The sequence below is a fragment of the Fusarium venenatum genome, assembly GCF_020744135.1.
Source record: "Fusarium venenatum strain MPI-CAGE-CH-0201 chromosome Unknown EDB82scaffold_1, whole genome shotgun sequence".
In the NCBI taxonomy this organism is placed as follows: Eukaryota; Fungi; Ascomycota; class Sordariomycetes; order Hypocreales; family Nectriaceae; genus Fusarium; species Fusarium venenatum.
The window spans coordinates 3,262,909-3,281,664 of NW_027072129.1; the positions used below are offsets into that span (position 1 = coordinate 3,262,909).

The window sequence follows — 18,756 nt, forward strand, 5'->3', positions numbered from 1 at the left end:
TACTGAAGCAATCTTGAGTATTCGAGCGCCTTAATATGGATGAGCCCAGCCGCCAGCAACGTCGACCCATTCAGCCAGACAAGATCCTTCCTTGCCCTCAACATCAACGACATCTGTATCACACCTACAGCGGCAGCCAATGCCACCCTCTTGCACGTCGTCCCATTGCTCCCAGTAGTCGTCTTCCTCGAATCGCTTATATTCCGGGAATGTCGTCTTTTCTAGGTAAGGCTCACGAGGGAGCTGCTTGTTGGGTGCATTAGCAGGGCAATGCTGGATTGTCGTGTGCCGATACCCAAAGTCTCGGAAGTAATGGATGTCCTGGGGTCCAAGCAGAGCGCCAGCGGCAAGGGAGTGGATGGGAGCATCGCCCCACTAAGGAATGTTAGCATTGTTATAAAAGGGAGGTTAGGCTTGCATACTCGTTCCATCCAAAAGCCACCACTTCGGTCCATCATTTCAAAGAAATCCTGATACTCCTTGCTGCGGAACCAGCTGAGCTTGGCGATCTCGAAATTAGACCAAAAATGGCACATGTTGTAGGCCTCTCCCTCCATTGACTCGGGGTCGATCGTATTCTTCTTCTTCCCTGTGAGGGTATCCCAGAAGCTGTTATCGTTTGGAGAAGTATCGCTTTCCTTGGTCGAGTCTTCCTCATCATCCTCAGGTGGTTCGACAAACATTTCCCATAGACCCTTGGATTTAATGTTGTTGAGTCGCTTGTATGCGGAGGCGTATCGAAAGATGTTGGGGACAGTCTCGCGAAGCTCTTTGACGGCAATTGTAAAGCCATATGTTTTGTTGTGTTCAATCATCTTTTGGAATGGGTCGCTGTTGCATGTTTAGCAATGCATAAATCTTGTCAGAAGAACAAACATACTATGTGATGTCGCAGAAGTAGCTGATCTCAGGCTCAACTCGCCAATACCACTCATACTTTAGTAGTAACGGGTGGTTAAAGAAGAAGCTGCATGCGCTGTTAGTTACGCTGCTGAAGAGCAAAGTTGCCTCAACTTACCCAGAGTAGAATCTACACATCTTGTGGTAACTCTCAAGACCTCCGTACATGACGGCAGCATCACCCTGTTTAGCAATGCCTTCTTTAACGACCTTGGGATCGATCCAATCCGGGAACCCCCACATGTCAGGTCCAACCTTTCCAAACTCAACTTCGCCCGAAGTGTGGTTTCGAATGGCCTCTTTAAAGTTGTCGTCGAAATCACCGTCGTTGAGGAACACATAGGGGTAATGGTACCATCTGTTGAAGTGTCTCTCGACCGACTTGATGGATTGCAGCACACCATCAAGCTCCTTATTTCTCGCTAATATCACAAAAGCAGCATTGGCTCTGGGCTGGCTGGTGTCGGGCTGGGCACAGCCCTCGACGAACACCTTGTCGTACTTTTCGCTGATTTTCCTTTTCCTCTTGTTAGCTAGGGGCCATGCCGAAACCGGTGATATCAAACATACCGCATTTTAGGGGCAGCACCTCCTGGTATAAGGAAACCCCTGCCTGGGGAACTGGGATGGCTGACGAAAAGAATAAAAATAAGAATTAAAACAAGCATAGGGAAAAAGATAACCACGCCCAGAGGTACAGAAATCGTTGAGTTCCCCTTTAATCGCAGCGGTCTACGGAAGAAGGCCATGCGATTGTCGACAGCCTTGTTGTGTTTGGAGTCCCTCTTCTCATCGAGGGGTAGTTGTAGAGAAGGTTTGCTAGGAGCCACCCTAGTGGCCCTTCTGATCAGGTCCATGGCGAGGAAGAGCCTACCGCGGCGGCAGGTTGTGCGATTGATGGCAATTGTAGTCGGGAGGACATGAATTGCGCCGTATCGTGGCGCCTGCGACGGCCGTCGAAGACGAAGAAATAGGAGGTCGAGAGTAAGGAGGAAGATGGGTGTTGGCGGACGGGGCTATCGTAACTACCGTACGTATTCGTAGGTCGATCGATCTGGGGGTAGGGTGGGACCAAAAGGTTGGGAGAATTAGGTAGACGCAATCGCAGTTTGGTTCAGTCGTTGAAAGAATAAACGGTCGTGGTATCGTTTTGTCGTGGCTCGTCGTTCGGATCGTGTAGTCCAAGCAGGTGATCACCTTAACTTAGATGGAAGCAAAGAGAGTGGTCGCAGCGCCTCGAGATCTTGAAGGATTCTGGATCTAAGAAAAGATGTACAGTGCAGATGGACAAGGGAATGGAATTAAGTAATGAGCGGCAGGGACCGACCACGTTCCCACGCCAAAGTCAAAGCTAGGTAACTAGAGAGCAAAAGCCAAATCTTGGACCCAGCAAAGCAAGAAACCCAACTCACTGACGCGTCGACCGGCATAGATGGGACAGTGGGGCACAGACTTGGCGGTTGATAACGAGGGACAAGAATACAGCAGTAGTAATATGGATACTTTAAATCACCAATGAAGAAGGGGGTGTTTGTCTGACATTACAATAAAGCAAGGGCGATTAATCATAGGGAAATGGAAGCGATTAGATAAGACTGACTCTGATAAATGAGGGCAAGTCTTAGTTTTGGAAGGGATAACAGAAAAGAGGCAAAAGAAAGGGAGGAGAAAAAGCACAGGTAAAGCATAAAGACAGGAGATAATCAGGAGAATTCATCATGGGTTGAGATGGGGCAACCATGATGTGCTAGACTCAAGAGATTGGAGTAGTTGTAGTTGTAGCACAGTGACTGATATTGGCAGTTTATTTCATGCACCTATCCCCATCCGCATTCAACTAAAATCCCGGGCCCGGCTGCCCTGGCCCAGCAGGTACCTGCTATTAGCCCGGGTCATGATTACAGGGGGGCCACGGGCTCGTCCGTACCCAATAGGCCGCCCTGCTTTTTGGGCTCAATCCAATCAGACACCGCAACTTCATCTAAATGAAAAGGGCGGAATATCCATCATGATCTCCCGGTCCGCGTCTTCATATTGGCCAAAAGTTTCCCCTGTCAGGAGAAGCAGAAAAAGAAGAAAAAGAAGAAAAAGAAGCCAAATTCGGTTGTAATTAGGTTCTCACCACTTGTCGCTCACCGTAGATACTGAGTTTCCATCGATCTGCCTTAGTTTATAGTGGACCTGATAAAAGCAAGAAATTCAGTTTCATCTCAATCTTGTCTTATGGCCAGAAAAATAGGTTTAGCACAGGAGCCCCACTTTCATTGCGTTTGCATGCAGATAAACTATTCTTTGCCTAGAATAGTATAGACTGACATTTTGCTTGTTTGTGTTTCTGGATCCAGGTTTCATGGAGGATCAAAAGACGGTATCGAAAAGCTGACAAAGAGCTGTAAACCAATCGTTGACAGCTTGTGAGAGAACCAACCACATCAAACCTCCAGCTCACTCACTCACTCATTCTATTTCATCCAAACTCTTCAACCATGGCTTCTACTCCCAAGATCAACTCAAAAAATCTGTCGTACGACAACGCAGCACCGCCATTCCTTGCGGCTCTGCGCGCCCAAGCTGCTGGCGCAACTGGTCCCGATCCACTCCTCGCTGCGCAACGGAGATCAGCTAAGAAGCGCTCCAGCAGTGAGGAAGCCGAAGATGTACCGCTTGTCGTGGACGAAGACGGGAACTTTGTGAATCTTGAGGTTGACAAGGACGGCGTTGTCAAGGACACTGGAGATCACGATGCGGATCCGACGGTTGTGAAAGAAGCTACCAAAGAGTCTGAAAGCAAAGCTGCTATCGGGGGAAGAAAGCGCAAGGTTGGAAAAGTCGTTGGCGGTGATTCTGATGAGGCCAAAGCTGAAGGTGACGGGGTGGATAAGAAGAAAAAGGACGTTTCTGATAAAGACGCCGCCAAGAATCGCAAGCCAAAGAAGAAGGCCAAGAAGATTAAGTTGAGCTTTGATGAAGACGAAGGCTGAAGGACAACGGCGAGCATAACAGCATCGCCTTTACTCTCAAGCATGCAGCAGTCGTTCATCTGAGATGGTCTTCATGCTCCTCACACAATAATCGAGACGATGTCATTACACCAACTCGATATCCCAGGAACTAGACAACAGGGAATTCACAAATGAGAACAACAGGTATATGAAGGCATATCGGAGCTTGTTCTCTTACTTGGAAAGGGTATACATATCCCATCCCATGTCTCATGTCACACCATTTCGATTCGTGGCCCTGGTACTCCGTATGAGAGCTGCCATTTGCAGACTGTTTCACCTCAACCAACGAAATGACATCACAACCCAATTATATACTGTGAAATATCCTGAAGCTCGAGAACTACTCGGCTACAAGTTTAATTGAAATTAAATTAGTTTCACATCTTGGAGAATCTGTTATATAGTCAACATCAACTTCTGCAAGCTAACTTAGTAAATTGACACAGGGAACAAGGCACCCTAATCTACACAAAACGGATCCTCTCCCCCCGGGGCAGCATCACACCCGTCTAGTTTTCACTTGATACTGCAGCCCAATCTCCTCAATGTCTCTCGGCGCAATGCATTTATTTGTATCGGTACTCAGGCTTGATGTAATCGGCAAAAGTCTTGGGCTCCTCAAACTCAGGAGGGTGGTGGTGGTGGTGATCGTCCTCAGGACCGACGTAGTCCATCTTGTAGACGCTGCCGCACTCGGGGCATCGCTCGATAGGGCGCTCGCGGGTGATCTTTAAGTTACAATGTCAGCGATTCACTTCCATCTGTCCGGGGGTCGAAAAAAGGTCAGGACTCACGCCGAGCCAGGTAACACTGTGAGAGTCGACAGGGAAACCAGTGCAACCAGCAAACTGCTCCTCACCAGCAGATCGGACCATGATGGGGTCCTTCATCGTTCCGAGGCGGGTGGCCTCGAGAGGGCGCATGTCGAAGATGTCGACACCCTCCATCTTACCGAGAATCTCCAGACGCTCGAGACCGGTGGCCTGCTCGAGATCGGTAGGGACGGTACCGGGGGCGGCACCAGGACCGAAGAGATCCTCCTCAGTCTGGATCTCTGTAATAGTGGAAGCTTTCGTCAGCGAGTGTTGCATATCACGTCACGGTGCATCGACCGAGGTTACGGGGCGCGCCATTGAGGCTGTCGACGGCGTCGTTATCGATTGACGTACCCTTCAGGACCTTGTAGGATCCAACCTTCTTCTCGGCAGTGCCAGCAAGAGCAGCAGCCTGCTCGCTGGGGGTGGCAGGGCGGCTGGCATCACCTGTAGTCGGAGCAAAAACACTAGTCAGCCATCATACGACGGATACCATTGGCTGTGGGGAAAGAAAGAAATGCGTACGGCGAGCGACGGAGGTGACAAAGGTGCGAGCGACAGCAGGTCGGGCGGCGACGCGGCGAGCCGCAGTGATGGCGGAGCGTTGCAGGAACATTGTTGTAGTTCTTATCGGATCGGGTTTGCGCCTGGCAATGAGGATGACTCGGGGATGCGAGGTAGAGGGTGTTGTCGAGGGATTTGTGAGGGATGGGCTGATTTGGGTCGAAGTTGGAACCTGGACCCATCCGGGCAAGTCAATTGTCCAATTGAAGTTGCTGTATTCTCAGCCACGTGACCTTCAAAGCTCTTGTTGTAGTCGCTAAGTAAGGCGGATCACGGAATCGTCATCTAAAGCTTTGAGCTCCAAAATCCATCACATTTATCTTGGCAACATGATTATATAGCTCGATTGGAATGAGAAATATCTGGTTGACTTTACTCTATCATTTGAATTTGCAAATGTCACTTTCAGATCTCACATGCTTAGTCATAACATCTGTTATCCATTCCGTCTTAACCCACTACCGAGGCTCACTGACGAAGATTCAACTCATGGATTTTATTAATGTCTAATACTGTTATGAACGAAGTCGCAAGCTGCAGATCAAACATAAGGACAAAATGAACATATTCAAGTTGATGAAGTAATGAAAGATGAATCTGTGGTTTACACTATCATAACCTAGGTACCAAGAGCGTGTAAGTGACGAACGAACCATAATCCAAATACACCAAATACGGTCATCTCATCGGGTTTATGTGTGCTTGTCCTATCCTGGCAGTATACAGGTACTGTTCAAATCATTCTCATGACGAACACTGGCTTGCGAAGCTCATAAAAAATCAAAACAGGGTACATACTTACTACTCATTGATTTCGTAAACACATGTAGCAAATACACCAATAACAGTAAAACATATTCGAATTGTGACCATAAAATCTCCTCAATCTTTATTCTATAGCCATAGTTGTAAGTGCATCGTCTAAAGGATAATATATAGTAGTTCTCCCAGCTCCTCACTCATTGTTCCTGTAGAATTATGATAACTAGAAAATAAACCAACAACACTGTTTTACATACTATGTTAAGTCGTCTCTCACATGAGAGCAATATAAGGATCACATTTACTTGTGGGAATTGCATGCTACATAGAATCCCTTGCCGATTCTGCCATGATCTCTTTGGCTTCACTTTGCACACGCCTCACGATCACACCAGCATCCTGTACATCATGTATAAGCCCAACAGCCGCACCCGCATACGTAGCTAGTCTCCCCTTTGGTCCCCAGCCCTTATCGCCAGACTTGACAGCTTCGTCGTGTCGCTTCTTCAGCTCCTCAAATTCAACACCAGCTTGGTGATCGTGGAAGCTCTGGTTGACGATCCCACGCGGGCTGTACTGCTCCGGCCAACCCATCGTGCCGCGAAGATGATTGTAGAGCATGGTTCGAGTAGTGCATCGCGCTCCGTCTGTGGCTCGTACGACTTCTTGCTGGTAGCCTTTACTGATGCGCGCTTCCGTGGCTGCTAGGAAGCGGGTGCCCATTACTGCGCCAGTGGCTCCGAGTGAGAGTGCCGCTGCGACTCCACGACCGTCTGCAATGCCTCCTGCCGCGAACATAGCCATGTCAAAGTCTTGACACTGGTCTGCGATTTCAGGGAACAGGGCCATTAAACCCAGGCCGTCAGTGGCTCGACCATGGCCACCTGCTTCAGCACCTTGGATAATAAGAGCATCGGGGCGATGATCACTCATGGCGACTTGGACACTCTCCTGTACGGTACCAATCTGAATCCAGACTTGGATATCAGGGAGAGCTTCCCGTATCTGGACCGTCCACTCATCCAGCTCCTCTTGACCTCGACGTGGCGCAAAGAGCCACGCTGCGCAAGGCTTGTGTTCTTGGACAGCTTGGACAGCTGACTTCAAATCCCCATTCCAAAGCTGAAAGCCCACACCAACTGGGAGATGATCGGAGGGAAAAGCGGATGGCAGTATTTTGGGAGGCGAATTGCGTAGCAACTCCTGCACAGTAGCTAGGTCCTTGGATGTGTCTTCGGGCTTTGCTCCAGGACCAATGAAGCCCAACCCTCCAGCTTTTGAGATTTCTAGAGCGAGTTGCGGTCCTGACATAATGCGCATTGGTGCGCCGATGGTTGCAGGCGAAGTTGTCCATGGGAACTGGCTTGCAAAGCGAGCTCGACTGGCTTTGACAGCTGCTTGACGCAAACTCATACCTGGCTAGTTTAGTACAAATTAAATATGGCCGATATTATCTGAACGTTGATTCACGTTACCTGTGTGTTCGATGGTGTAAGTTCAGAGTTGAGATGCAGGAACCAATTGAGCTAAAAGTCTCGACTGCACGTGGTTAGTGGTAGACGGAACAGTTATCTCTTTATGATCTCAAGTCAGGAGCATTCGATCAGGCAGTTAAAGAGTATTTAGAGGGTGGTTTCAGTGAGTATGAAATTATATGGACAAGTTACCCTTACATCGTCAAGACTTCAGACTCATCCCGGCATAACCGACATACCCAGCATACCCGATCATGTAGCTGTACGGCAAGCTTACAGAAGCAACAAATTCGGGATCAAATGAGGTCATGCAGTTATTAGATAAATCATCGTGACTTCTTAATTATTATGGTTTGTCAAGTCGTTTTACGAGCTACAAGACTATAGTGTCAAAATGATACCACAATGTCATTCACCGTGATACAAACAAGATCAGCATTGCAATATTATCGGCACCAGGTGGACGTCGAAAGTATTATGATAGTTTCAATTGCAAGAGAGCCAATATTTCGATAAGACCTAGAGTCCCTGGTGTGTACTGAACCCTCCCTAGAGATACAGGCCCATGGAAGAACTATGCGGATGATCGTCTCAGTTGCGATCAAATAGTGGGAGGGAGCAGATGTTGTACAAAAATTTGCTAGATAATGCAGGATAAAACTGGCCGATGTGAACCGGTATCCGTATGCCATGAATAACACTTTCAAAATCCTGATAGGTATCCCCCATTGCCAGTTTGTCACCTCAATGCAAATGATATACGAGATAGAAGGCGTATGTACCGAATAGTTTCATTGAGCTCAATTGGCACAAGGAAACGAGCCTTGGACTTCATAATAAAAAAACCGAGTCGAGATGAATTAGCTAACAAATAAGGGAATTGTTCTTAAACTACTCACATTTGATCACCGTATGCTCATTGCTTGGGGTTATATTGCGATCCCTGACGAGTTTGTTGCTGGGCTCGGAAGGCGTTGACGCCATGGTAGTTGCTTGGTTGAGAAGATATCTTTTGACGTTTCTCAACTCGAGAAGGATTGACTGGCCGGTGTGCCAAAGGCGACAAGGGCCTGGCTTTGACACGAGAAGTGGTCGTAGAAGGTTTTTTAACGACCTTGTGCTTATCGCTGGGCTTGCCGTAGCTGTTCAGGCGGCCCTGATAACCAGCTGATCGAATGATGGCTGCGCGAAGTAGGGGATCATGATACGGGCGAGGGAAAGAAACCGTTCCAGGTCCTTCGAAGATTTGAGAGATGATGGTTCGAACATACTCGCGACCAGTCTGCGCTGCAAACAAAAGTTTCGGCTGAAGTTTCAGCGCGACTCGCCATCGGATGAAATCCCATGGATCCATAGTAAGCTCCTTTCGATCTTGGAGATATTTCAGATCCGATACCTTGCAGGCAAGCTTGTACATGATGTCCATGTAGCAAAGCCCGTCCGCAGGTAGATGGTGCTTGGAAACCAACTGGTTAGGATGATAGTTCGTCTCCTTTCCGAATATCTCTCTGATTTTCTTGTGCTTGCAGACATTGTCCGAATGGATCTTGTGCTCTTTTGCGGCGCGCTTGTCTGAAGGATCGAGTTGCCGTCGCACACCCGCTTCAGCTTTAGCTTTCTTCTCACTTTCCTCCTGTGCAAAGAACGATTCAAGAGAGAGCCATCCCGACTTCCAGTAGTCGTCATTTTCAGTGATCTTGCGCACTGGAGTACCGATGAGACACCTTGGCGCAGTGTATGTCTGCCCATCGGAGCTCACTGCAAAGACCTCATCTGCACGCTTCTGCAGCATCCGATTAACATCTTCAGCTACTACCGGACCAGGTTGAGACTGGGACCCGATACGGTCGGTCATCTTGAATAGTATTGCTTGTGTAGTAGTGTAATAAGTCCTGGATTTGCGGTTAGCATGTATTCTAAGCATTATAGAAGGGCTACTTACAGGGAAAGCGTCTTTTGACCTGGGGGTTGGAAAGGTGATGTAGCTTTTGGATAGTAGGAGCCTATCCTATGGCTTCACTAAAGGGGAAGTAAGGTAGATAAGTGCCAGAACTGCCGGGTCGAAAAGAGTAATTAATATAGGCCAATACATGGAGCACGGAAAGGGGATAGAAATACAGTGCTAGAGAAAATGAAGCAAACTTATCAAAACTTTCGTTTCTTAGCCGGCATAGGGGAGCCACGCGCAACAACGAGTATCTTGATAATTGAAAAGAGGATTGCCATGTGCCTTGTAAAGTAGAAGGGATAAGCAATACGTTTGTATAAAAGAAGATGATGTTTGGGGAAGATTGGTGATAATCCGTTTAATGTGAAAGGCAGGGAAAGATGGAAAATTTTGGTAGTGCACCTTGTAAATATTATGATTTGGTGTTAAGGATTGGCAGTGCAAGATGGCTGATGCGTTAGGCAGGCAGATCAAACACTTACCAGCAGTGAATCAGTCTGCGGCATGCTCTAGTGAAATGGCAATGGATAGAATAGGAGAAGTGTCCTTCTTAATAGCTGCCTCGTTTCTCTGTTTGTTTATTTAATGTTTAGTAGTGATAATAAGAGGAGATAGGTAATAGGCTTACCCCTTTTTAATCCGATGTGGTGTTTAAAGAAGGTCATTTAGTAAACAGAGATGAGATATAATGCGCTGCTATGCAAGATCCGTGTCAAATGTCTGCAGGTGATATATACCCGGGGAAGCCACCAAGCAAGCAAGTGCAGAAAGGGAAGGGTGCGTTTATTCATGCACTGACCAGCTCTAGAGGTATGCCCAAAGGCCGCCTGAGTGTGAAGATTTGAATGCGAAGATTTATCTGAACCTGTGTCACTGCTGTGTTTGCTGAATGTTAAGGAGAAGGCTTGCAGGAAGATGGGCATAACTTCTTGGAAGTTCAGCTTTCCTTGGATCCTGGATGGCGTTGGTCAATAGAGCTCGTGCCTAACAATGTATTATCCAGGGACATACTCAGTCGGTTAGATCTTACTGCTCTCGACTCTCACCTTGACTCGCGAGGGAACGAAGTGACATACTAGAGCAGCTTTTGCTGGGATAAACGATTATTCCTTGAGTCAACGAATGTCAGTTTTTATGCTGCAAGGAAATGTTGTTCAATGGGTTAGGCGATTCTCAAATCGAATTATGCAATCCCGAAGAGAACGAGGGGGGTGACTGGAGCCTGAAAAGAAAATCTTTGTGAGGAAGAGCTCTCTCCTTTTCGTGAATCACAAACGGAAGGCACGGTCAGAAGGGATAGAAAAATATAGAACATCCACTTTCCAACTATTTTAGTCCAGATAAGTCTTTATATTATCGACTGTTCAGGGTAATGTGTCATCACTGATTCTATAGACAATACTTTACTTACTGGACGCAATCAACTCTTGGTCGCAAGGCCGATGCGGAACTAAACTAACATCATCTTTACAATTTTGTCTCTCGCTCTGGCTTCGTTGCCATCGGCAGTACGATACCATCCTGATAGCCAGTCGCGACGTGCTTCCCCTCTGGACTCCATATCAAGCTCTCCATTGCGCCTCTGCCCGCGCTGAAGCGTGGCCAATAAGCTTCTTGTATCCACCACTCACTACCTTCCATGACTGCTTCTTCGGCATTGACGTGGACGTAAAAAGAATAACTCAGACTTGCTGCAATGCCCAGATCGTGACCATAGCCCAGGTGGTTGCCGAGCATGAATAGACTATTACGGTCTGCCTCGAAAGCATGGCACAGAATATGTGCGTTGATATCTTGTCTAGAAAGAGGCTTGAGCAATCGATAGTAGATCAATTCTCTCCGCTCGGGTATTTCCTTATTGGTATTGAATGCAGACATGTCAACTTTGTACATGTCCAGAATAGGGAATGCCCCATGGCCTTCATTCGGAAACTTTGCTTTCAGGGCATCAACGTCTGCCTGCGGACATGGATCCCATTCATCGGGATTCCTTGAGGAAAGAATGTCTTTGAACCTCTCCTGAGGTGGGATCCCTTGGATTTGATCAGTACTAGGAACTGGTCGTTTGAAAGTGATGATACTCGTCAAGCAAGCGTTGCCTAGGGGCGCTTCAGAGTCTGATTCGGGAAAGGGCCCTGATGGGTTTGTCGAAGGATGCGTTGGTTGACGAGCGTGGACGAGGCGTGTAGAAAATGAACGACTCGAATGGACCTCTGATACATCGAGGATGAAAGGGCGATCTGAAAGTCCGGGGTTTGTAAAGACAGCATGAATGGACTAAATAAATACTGTGAGTTCTTTGATCGGACGGACTATAAGGGGGTTCGACGCACATGTATGCCTCTCCTGTTTTCTATCCGTTTACTCTCATCTTCTTGTTCAACTATACGGGCTGCTGCAAGAGAGGCTTGTGTATATACGACAGCGCCATAAGCTCCTCTTGTAATTTTAGGCGGCGGAATTCCGGCAGCGCCCCATGGAAGCTCTTGGCCTGGAGTCCAAGCTGGTTGGCGACTCATAAATCTTTGAATGGCCTGTACCCTGGAAGCGTGGTCTGTAAGTCTGGATAGCTCCATGGCTTCTTGGAAGGATAACCGCTCCCATTCTTTTGGCGTTGTCATCGAGACTCAAATTTTGTTGGTTGAAATTATACAATCAGAATAAATGATTCAAGTATTACTCGTGTTCGCTGTTCAGTCTATTCTGGACTCCTTGTTTGCGCTCCTTTGGTTTCCCACCCAGCTGACGATGCCGAGGTCCACCGACCATAGTCCGTGGTTAGTAACCGCGGGCCATTCTGTTGATGATGAATGGCCGAAAAGTAACAACATCCATATAAGCCTTAAAGTTGACTGCAATTGTCACGAGAAAGACGTCAAGACGATTGAAATAAAATTGCGACTCCTTCTGCATCGCCAAAAACGCTCCTGATCTCAGGATTTGCTGCTAAAGTGAGTGACCATACCAAGCAAATGGAATGGGATAAACTGAGAGGAGGGCTTCTTCTCACTTTCAATTGTTAAGAGCTGCAGTGGCAATTTATTTAGGTATTTTTTCTTAATATATTCATCGCTCATCAACATGCTCCATGATGCGATTTGGACGAATTCGTTGTAGGCGCATTCCCATACACAAGCCCACTCATCATCACTACAAAATAAGACATCATGAATGCGAAATAATGAATTCCTCTTTGACCAATCATCAAGATCGTGGCTGTTTCCTTTAGCGTTTCACAGGGGGTTTGTGGTTGCCTCAAGCCTAAAGTTAGAGGTGCATGCCAGGATCAGAAGCTCCGATTAAGTCATGACGTCGTTATTATCATCGCTCTCAAAAAATGGATATGAATCTCTCGTTCTCACTTTTTCGTCTGTCGTAGCAACCACTCCCAAGAAAATACTCACAAATTCATCAAACCCAATAAATTCAACGCAGGCGATCAAAGCCTGAAGCTTTTAAAAATGTTGTCATGTTTCGGCTGCGGTAAAGACCGTGAAGAGGCAGAGCGTGAGCCTCTGCTGCCGCGTTACAATGACGACACTAACTTGCAGACGCGACTGCATGAGAAGTTACATACATATCAGATGCTGCGTGCCATATCAAAGGGTTATATGCCAAGCAATGAGCAGCTCATCATCCATCTGCGAACTCTTCTCTCCGCCCAAATCTTGAACCCAGAGCGACAGGAATTGAGCCCTTCAGGACGAGCTCTCATCAGAAGCATCAAGCTGTGGATCACCCAGTTCATCCAAGTACTACAGCACAAAAACAGCAAGGACCAGATCCAGGATTTTATCTGGTACCTCACCAAGGCACGTCTAGATGTCGATGTCGCCCATATCGAACAGAGGGCTGCCAGAGCAAAGGTTCGAGCTGATGCTGTGGCTACTTACAAGAGCTTGCAGACTGTCGGGTCTCTCCTCTTGACCAATTCCGACTTCCGAATCTTTTTATCCGATCTCAGTACTGTAGGAAGAGAGGTACTACGAGATACTGCCTTCACCTTGTCCGACGTCTCTAAACAAGCTGGCGAGGCCATCAAGCCTTCCAAGGAGGAAGAAGAAGCCCTTAAGAATGCAAATGGCCATGAAAAGTCACCCGCACCCCCTTCAGACCAAGACCTCAAGAATGAAGTTGCAGATATCGGCGAAACTGTCAAGGATAGTGCCCTTGAGGTAGCCGATGGGGCAGCACAGAGCATCAAGGAGCACGTTAAAGGCGGCGAAGGTGATGCACTTGTCAAGCGCCTCAAAAACACTGTCTTGAACCTTCGCAAGCGAACAGACTACAAGGAATCCGTCTCGACACTGTCGCTCCTGATTCGGCGTTACCTTCTTGCCTACTCGCACGCGGCCGCTGCGACAGTGGAAGCAGTTGAGGAGGATACCAAACCTAACCCAGAGGCTGACAAGGCAGTCCACAACTTCTGGTTATTCATCACTTCTTTGGGCAAGCGTGAGCATTGGGACAATGTCCAAAAATCCTTCGAGGCTGTCGTCGATGACGGAAAGACCGATCCCAACTTTGATGAACTTGTGAAGCAAATTGGAAACATGGTGCAAAATATGTTTAGCGACCCTGACTTTTTCGACAATATCGAGGAGAGGTTTCAAACTTTGCGCAAAAAGTCCAACGAATTGACTGCCAAGTCTTCAATCCGGGATGATCTCGACGCATTGCTGTCTAGTCTGTATGCTGCTTTTCGATCAATCTTGGATGATCAGGACATTAAGCAGCTCATCCACACAACCGAGAGAGTTGCACTGTTGCTTTCCCCTGCCGGAGAGTACGCCAATAGCGATCTGGTTACCGACACTATCAACATCTTTGTTCCTCTTCTCATCCAAGCTATCCAGTATATTCCCATTCCACGTGTCGAAGTATCTGCTCCAGCAATCGACCTCCTGCTAGAGAATCTTGTCCTCGAGCCTGGCCGTACAGTTAATTCCAGCTCATTCTTACCCTTCCAGCTCAACATTTCAAACTACAATGACGTTCAGGTGAAGAAGGCACTTCATGGAACACAGTCTACTATAACCTCCATGATGAAGGTTACTGTTTCTGGCCTTTCTATCGCTGCTGACGACTTGGGCTACTGGTTCCGTCTCCACTCTGGTCTTCTCCGCATGGTCGACCAAGGTATTGCCGGATTTCACCTGGACAAACGTGGTGTTGACATTACCCTCGACCTGGAAATCGGCAAGGACCGCCTGGAACAAATTGTCTCTCTGCGCAACGTCAAGGTTAAAATCCACCACCTCAACTACACACTGAGCAAGTCCAAGTTTGCATGTCTGGCTTGGCTTTTGAAGCCATTTATTCGACCTATCGTGCGAAAAGCCCTCGAGCTCAAGGTTGCTGCGGCCATCGTTGAAGGTTTGCATTTCTTGAATAGAGAAATGCTGTATGCACGGGAACGCCTCCGAGCTACCCGCATTGCGGACCCCAAGGACCTCTGGACATTCACTCGAGCTGTTGCTGCACGTCTTGTTCCAGCGCCTGATCCTAATATTGACGCCCGCATTGGTGTTCAGGCAGGTCAAGGTGTATTCCAAGGGCGGTATGCTCCTGGAAGTCTTGTCAAGCTATGGGAAGAGGAAGGTAGGGATGCGGAACAAAAGCTTTTCGAGTACGAGCAGGGAGGATGGAAGAATGATATTTTTGATGTTAGCACAAGGCAAGTTTGATTACGATTTACGATACACCGTGTACGCTAGTATGGTACGGTATGATACGCTCATTAGCTGGTTTATGCAGGTAGGACATGTTGGAGTTGCTGGAGTTTGTCTTGAGGATGCCATGGAGTTCAAGCAAAAGGCAGCGGACCGGATGGCGTCGGGTTAAACAAATCATTTCTTACCAGTCGATGGTTCAGTTCAGGTGACTGTATTGGTACATACTTTTAGTTTTGGAATGTAGCACTCAATAAACACCATGAAACAGCCAACTGGTTCACTGCTGTATCGGTGGCGGAATCAGGCAACGTAGCATATGAGATCGACATGTATTATGCTCCGATCATCTCAGCATGAACGAAACACACGGATGCTACGGTACAAACATGTACGCGTATGCATTTGGCATTACTGGATGTGATGTCTCATAATAACCCTAGAAATAGCGACCGCCTTTTGTTAGGCCTTGAGGCTGAATCCCCGGACTCACAGATAGGCGGGGAAGCAAATAAGTAGGGATGGTCTTGGATCTGCAGATTTACCAATGGGGTGGTTTCAGCAAGACGTGATGGTAGTCTAGACTTGTTGTCTGAGCATCACCGTTATTAGGATAGGCTATCCATTGAGTGGCATACAAATTACAACGTACTGGGGGATGCGATGAGTTTTCTGGTGGCTTGAGCTTGTCACGAGGGTTGATGCAGTCACGAGATGTTATTCTGTAGAAGTGGTAACAGTCATACGGAATCAATTCAATACATAATGGAGAGAAAACTCAGTCGACTGTTTTAAGCAGGTCGTGAAAGTCAGAGTATATGATGTGACCAAGGTTCATCATTCGTTTCATTGAGGATTCCATGCATGCATCACGCCCAAGACGTTCCTCCATGAGACTAATAGTAAACAATCAAGTCCAATTAGTACATAGTAGTATGATCAAATCTCTCGGATTGCCTCCCTTGGTTAATAACTGGTGGTGACCCCCCTTTCCTGTCCGACCATCCGAGTCTCAGCCAACGAAAAAGCAAAATTCTCCCTGTACTCGATGATCCTTGAACGCTTCAATTCAACCGCCTGACTGCACCCAGCGGGGATCCCCGGCCTCTGCCCTTGACCTATAAAATGCTTTGCAACCACTGGAAGCTCCCCGGATGGCTTACCCCGGATGTTCATGGATCCTGGTTTATTCTTTCTTCCCCGGTGATGTTTGAGCTTTTCCTTTTGGTGATGGATAGGCTGTGAGAGTGCAGATCTAGTTTAGACGACGCTTTGTCTATGTCTCTCTTGTGCTCGGTCTACAGAGAGGTATAGTCCTGTACAGACTGAAACCATTGCATGTTGTAGCTGCTGAATGATGGTCATGCTTTACCTAGTGTGCAAGGTACGTGTTAGTCTAGTTGGGTTGTTTCGCCCCGGATTTTCCATCGAATTGGTTCAGCGTGATCCTTGCTGCAGGAGACTAGACTGCCTAGTCTAGACTACTGTGCATAGTAACTGAAATGTCATGATTTACGCTACCTGATTTACGCTATTGCTTGACCTGAAAGAATCTCCCGGCCAAAACGATAGGACCCTTTCCCCTCTTCTTCTTTACTAGCCATTCTTATTCTGGTTTTCTCTTTCTTGTTATCGGATTGAACTTTCTTTATCTTCTCTTTTTTTTATGAGATGCCTAGAGATATTGCCTAAACAAAAACGGACTTTCTCCTCTTGTCTCATCTCATCTTACCTCTTTCCCGACGGGGATCTCGCCTAGCTTCGGTCGCGGCTTTAGGCCCTCCCTCCCCCACCTTCGCTTGTCAAGCATCACGCCAGTTACTCCCAGCTTTTGAAGCTCTGTTTTTCTTGGAGAGGAGGAGCTTTTTGAGCAAAAGACGGGGCTCGATGAGAATTGATTTAAACGAATGGCATTGGCTTCTTGTGAACCTGCTGCCAAGTTGTGGTCGAGCGAGTTGCTAGTTCGGTTGAACTTACAACAGGCATTACGTATCACATCTACCTAGGTACTTGGAGATATTATTACCAACTCAGAGCATTCTTGATCAACTGGTTCGAAATCTCAACTCTGGACTCTTATAAGTACAAGTCCATTATTCTCAACCAGACACTCGACTCTTCTCCCATCGACGTGGAACTGTACACAGGCAGATTGGTTCAGGCGGATGGATAGAACGACGCAACTTTGACAGCAACTGGAGCTTTCTCCTCTCCATCAGACGAAGCGAGAGGTGTGGTAATGGAGGTAGAGGCAAATACACAGAGCTCAATCAATTTGCTTGAGCCGTGGCGCTGCCATGCCAAAGGCGGTTGCCATGATGACCTTCCTATCTCTCCGCTCGATCTCTCATCCGATGACTTGAATCAAGTACCCCGTTGTCCTGGTCCGGATCCTCTATTCGAGGTATTAATGGGAGACGCAGCACATCGTACCACCAACAAGTTAGGGAGTAGTGGTGCTGCTCAGACGAAGAAGATAACAGGGTCCAAGACGTGGGCATCCCAGTTGAGGCCTGAAACCTCAACGGGCTTCTCATTTCCTTCTTCAGGCGAAACAAATACGATATTCGGCCCTCTCAGTATTCAAATTCGACCGACATCAACAGTTTCCCAAGGAATTAAAAGACGACGATGTGCATCCGACGTTGATGGCTTCAACACAGGCGATCTAAGTGTCAAAAAGCGTCGACTTCGTGCCGATCTTATCACTAGCCGCCTTTCACAGCCATATTCACAACCCGCAACGCACATCCTGAACAGAGAGGGCCAAGAGGCCGGTGACAAACGGTTCTTGAAGATGGCCACCTCGGTAGACTTGACACGAAGGATCGCACATCTTCACGCAACATCCTTTCTACGCTTCTCTGTGATGAATTGTCTAAGGCAGAGGCTAAGCCAAGGACAGCCAGCACGGAAGCACGAGCAGGAAATCGCGGCTATAACATCGAGAGTTACAAACAAATCTAGCTTGAAACCTCCGATACTACAAGATTCGGCGTCGAGCAGATCCCTCAGGATCGCTCCGACAGGCACCGGACTTGCTGGGCCCCAAAGTTTCATCTCATCGACGAATCCACAACCGAACCAACAAGCTCTCAAGCCGTTCCAGCATTCCAAACCCACATCATGCCGACTATCAAAACCAGCAGCACTGCCTCTTCCAGTCGGTGACGTAGCCGCGACCAAGAAGCGCACATCACCACGACTCTTTCCCATCCGGTCTCCAGAGCTGCGACCAACAGTACATTTACCTCCGCTGGATGACCTCGAGGAAGACAGTTTCGCATATATGCACCCGGCAGATGATGACTGGGATGACATCGGTGACGATCAGGACAGTGTATACTCTGACTTTAGCGTTGTGTTTGGGCAGAATGGCGAAAATGGTAACGAAGAAGACGACAGATCGTACGAGGAATATTTAGATGAACTTGACGGCATATGCTGGATGTCTAGGTAGTGGCGCCATTTATCAGATTTACTTCTGAAATCATATAACAGGAATATGTAATCTTAACAAGTATGGCATCGGGCGGCGAGTTGTTCTTATTCACATTTACACATAGCGACATTAGAAGCGCTCTCCAGCTTTTAGGCCCGGAGCATTATAAAACA

The 18,756-nt window shown here is 47.6% G+C and overlaps 8 protein-coding genes across 8 annotated transcripts; 3 read left to right on the top strand and 5 right to left on the bottom strand.

The window, feature by feature from the left end:
- Positions 1–30: 30 nt before the first annotated feature.
- Positions 31–1,757, bottom strand: EDB82DRAFT_543098 (nucleotide-diphospho-sugar transferase; the record flags this gene model as incomplete). The annotated part of the gene is made up of 5 exons (XM_025731330.2): positions 31–375; positions 423–831; positions 881–967; positions 1,019–1,417; positions 1,471–1,757. The coding sequence occupies 5 exons, from the start codon at positions 1,755–1,757 to the stop codon at positions 31–33; spliced, it is 1,527 nt and encodes a 508-aa protein (XP_025590366.2).
- A 1,146-nt stretch (positions 1,758–2,903) lies between these two features.
- On the top strand, positions 2,904–4,303 carry EDB82DRAFT_485147 (uncharacterized protein). Its single transcript, XM_025731329.2, has one exon. The coding sequence runs from the start codon at positions 3,387–3,389 to the stop codon at positions 3,879–3,881; it is 495 nt and encodes a 164-aa protein (XP_025590365.1). The 5' UTR covers positions 2,904–3,386; the 3' UTR covers positions 3,882–4,303.
- Positions 4,304–5,443, bottom strand: EDB82DRAFT_485148 (cytochrome c oxidase subunit VB-domain-containing protein). The gene is made up of 4 exons (XM_025731328.2): positions 5,246–5,443; positions 5,075–5,167; positions 4,700–4,959; positions 4,304–4,633 (listed from the first exon to the last, which is right to left on the bottom strand). Exons 1-4 carry the CDS (start codon positions 5,334–5,336, stop codon positions 4,472–4,474), a joined length of 606 nt encoding a protein of 201 aa, XP_025590364.1. The 5' UTR covers positions 5,337–5,443; the 3' UTR covers positions 4,304–4,471.
- Positions 5,444–6,163: 720 nt separating this feature from the next.
- On the bottom strand, positions 6,164–7,679 carry EDB82DRAFT_485151 (uncharacterized protein). The gene has a single exon (XM_025731327.2). It carries the CDS (start codon positions 7,457–7,459, stop codon positions 6,368–6,370), a length of 1,092 nt encoding a protein of 363 aa, XP_025590363.1. The 5' UTR covers positions 7,460–7,679; the 3' UTR covers positions 6,164–6,367.
- Positions 7,680–8,325: 646 nt separating this feature from the next.
- Positions 8,326–9,651, bottom strand: EDB82DRAFT_33085 (uncharacterized protein). The gene is made up of 2 exons (XM_025731326.2): positions 9,464–9,651; positions 8,326–9,413 (listed from the first exon to the last, which is right to left on the bottom strand). Exon 2 carries the CDS (start codon positions 9,374–9,376, stop codon positions 8,438–8,440), a length of 939 nt encoding a protein of 312 aa, XP_025590362.1. The 5' UTR covers positions 9,377–9,413; positions 9,464–9,651; the 3' UTR covers positions 8,326–8,437.
- A 1,285-nt stretch (positions 9,652–10,936) lies between these two features.
- Positions 10,937–12,090, bottom strand: EDB82DRAFT_470585 (thioesterase-like superfamily-domain-containing protein; the record flags this gene model as incomplete). Its single annotated transcript, XM_025731325.1, has 2 exons — positions 10,937–11,746; positions 11,803–12,090. The coding sequence occupies 2 exons, from the start codon at positions 12,088–12,090 to the stop codon at positions 10,937–10,939; spliced, it is 1,098 nt and encodes a 365-aa protein (XP_025590361.1).
- Positions 12,091–12,841: 751 nt separating this feature from the next.
- Positions 12,842–15,412, top strand: EDB82DRAFT_485158 (bactericidal permeability-increasing protein). Its single transcript, XM_025731324.2, has one exon. It carries the CDS (start codon positions 12,931–12,933, stop codon positions 15,154–15,156), a length of 2,226 nt encoding a protein of 741 aa, XP_025590360.1. The 5' UTR covers positions 12,842–12,930; the 3' UTR covers positions 15,157–15,412.
- A 1,968-nt stretch (positions 15,413–17,380) lies between these two features.
- On the top strand, positions 17,381–18,601 carry EDB82DRAFT_470587 (uncharacterized protein; the record flags this gene model as incomplete). The annotated part of the gene is made up of 1 exon (XM_025731323.1): positions 17,381–18,601. One exon carries the CDS (start codon positions 17,381–17,383, stop codon positions 18,599–18,601), a length of 1,221 nt encoding a protein of 406 aa, XP_025590359.1.
- Positions 18,602–18,756: the final 155 nt, after the last annotated feature.

Excerpts from the sequence above, each read along its gene's own strand:
- EDB82DRAFT_485158 (XM_025731324.2), top strand. The coding sequence starts at position 12,931 with ATGTTGTCATGTTTCGGCTGCGGTAAAGACCGTGAAGAGGCAGAGCGT.
- EDB82DRAFT_485148 (XM_025731328.2), bottom strand. The coding sequence starts at position 5,336 with ATGTTCCTGCAACGCTCCGCCATCACTGCGGCTCGCCGCGTCGCCGCC. Across the intron at positions 5,168-5,245 it reads TGTCACCTCCGTCGCTCGCC|GTGATGCCAGCCGCCCTGCC; the intron begins GTACGCATTTCT and ends CTCCGACTACAG. Across the intron at positions 4,960-5,074 it reads ATCCTACAAGGTCCTGAAGG|AGATCCAGACTGAGGAGGAT; the intron begins GTACGTCAATCG and ends CCACTATTACAG.
- EDB82DRAFT_485147 (XM_025731329.2), top strand. The coding sequence starts at position 3,387 with ATGGCTTCTACTCCCAAGATCAACTCAAAAAATCTGTCGTACGACAAC.
- EDB82DRAFT_485151 (XM_025731327.2), bottom strand. The coding sequence starts at position 7,459 with ATGAGTTTGCGTCAAGCAGCTGTCAAAGCCAGTCGAGCTCGCTTTGCA.
- EDB82DRAFT_33085 (XM_025731326.2), bottom strand. The coding sequence starts at position 9,376 with ATGACCGACCGTATCGGGTCCCAGTCTCAACCTGGTCCGGTAGTAGCT.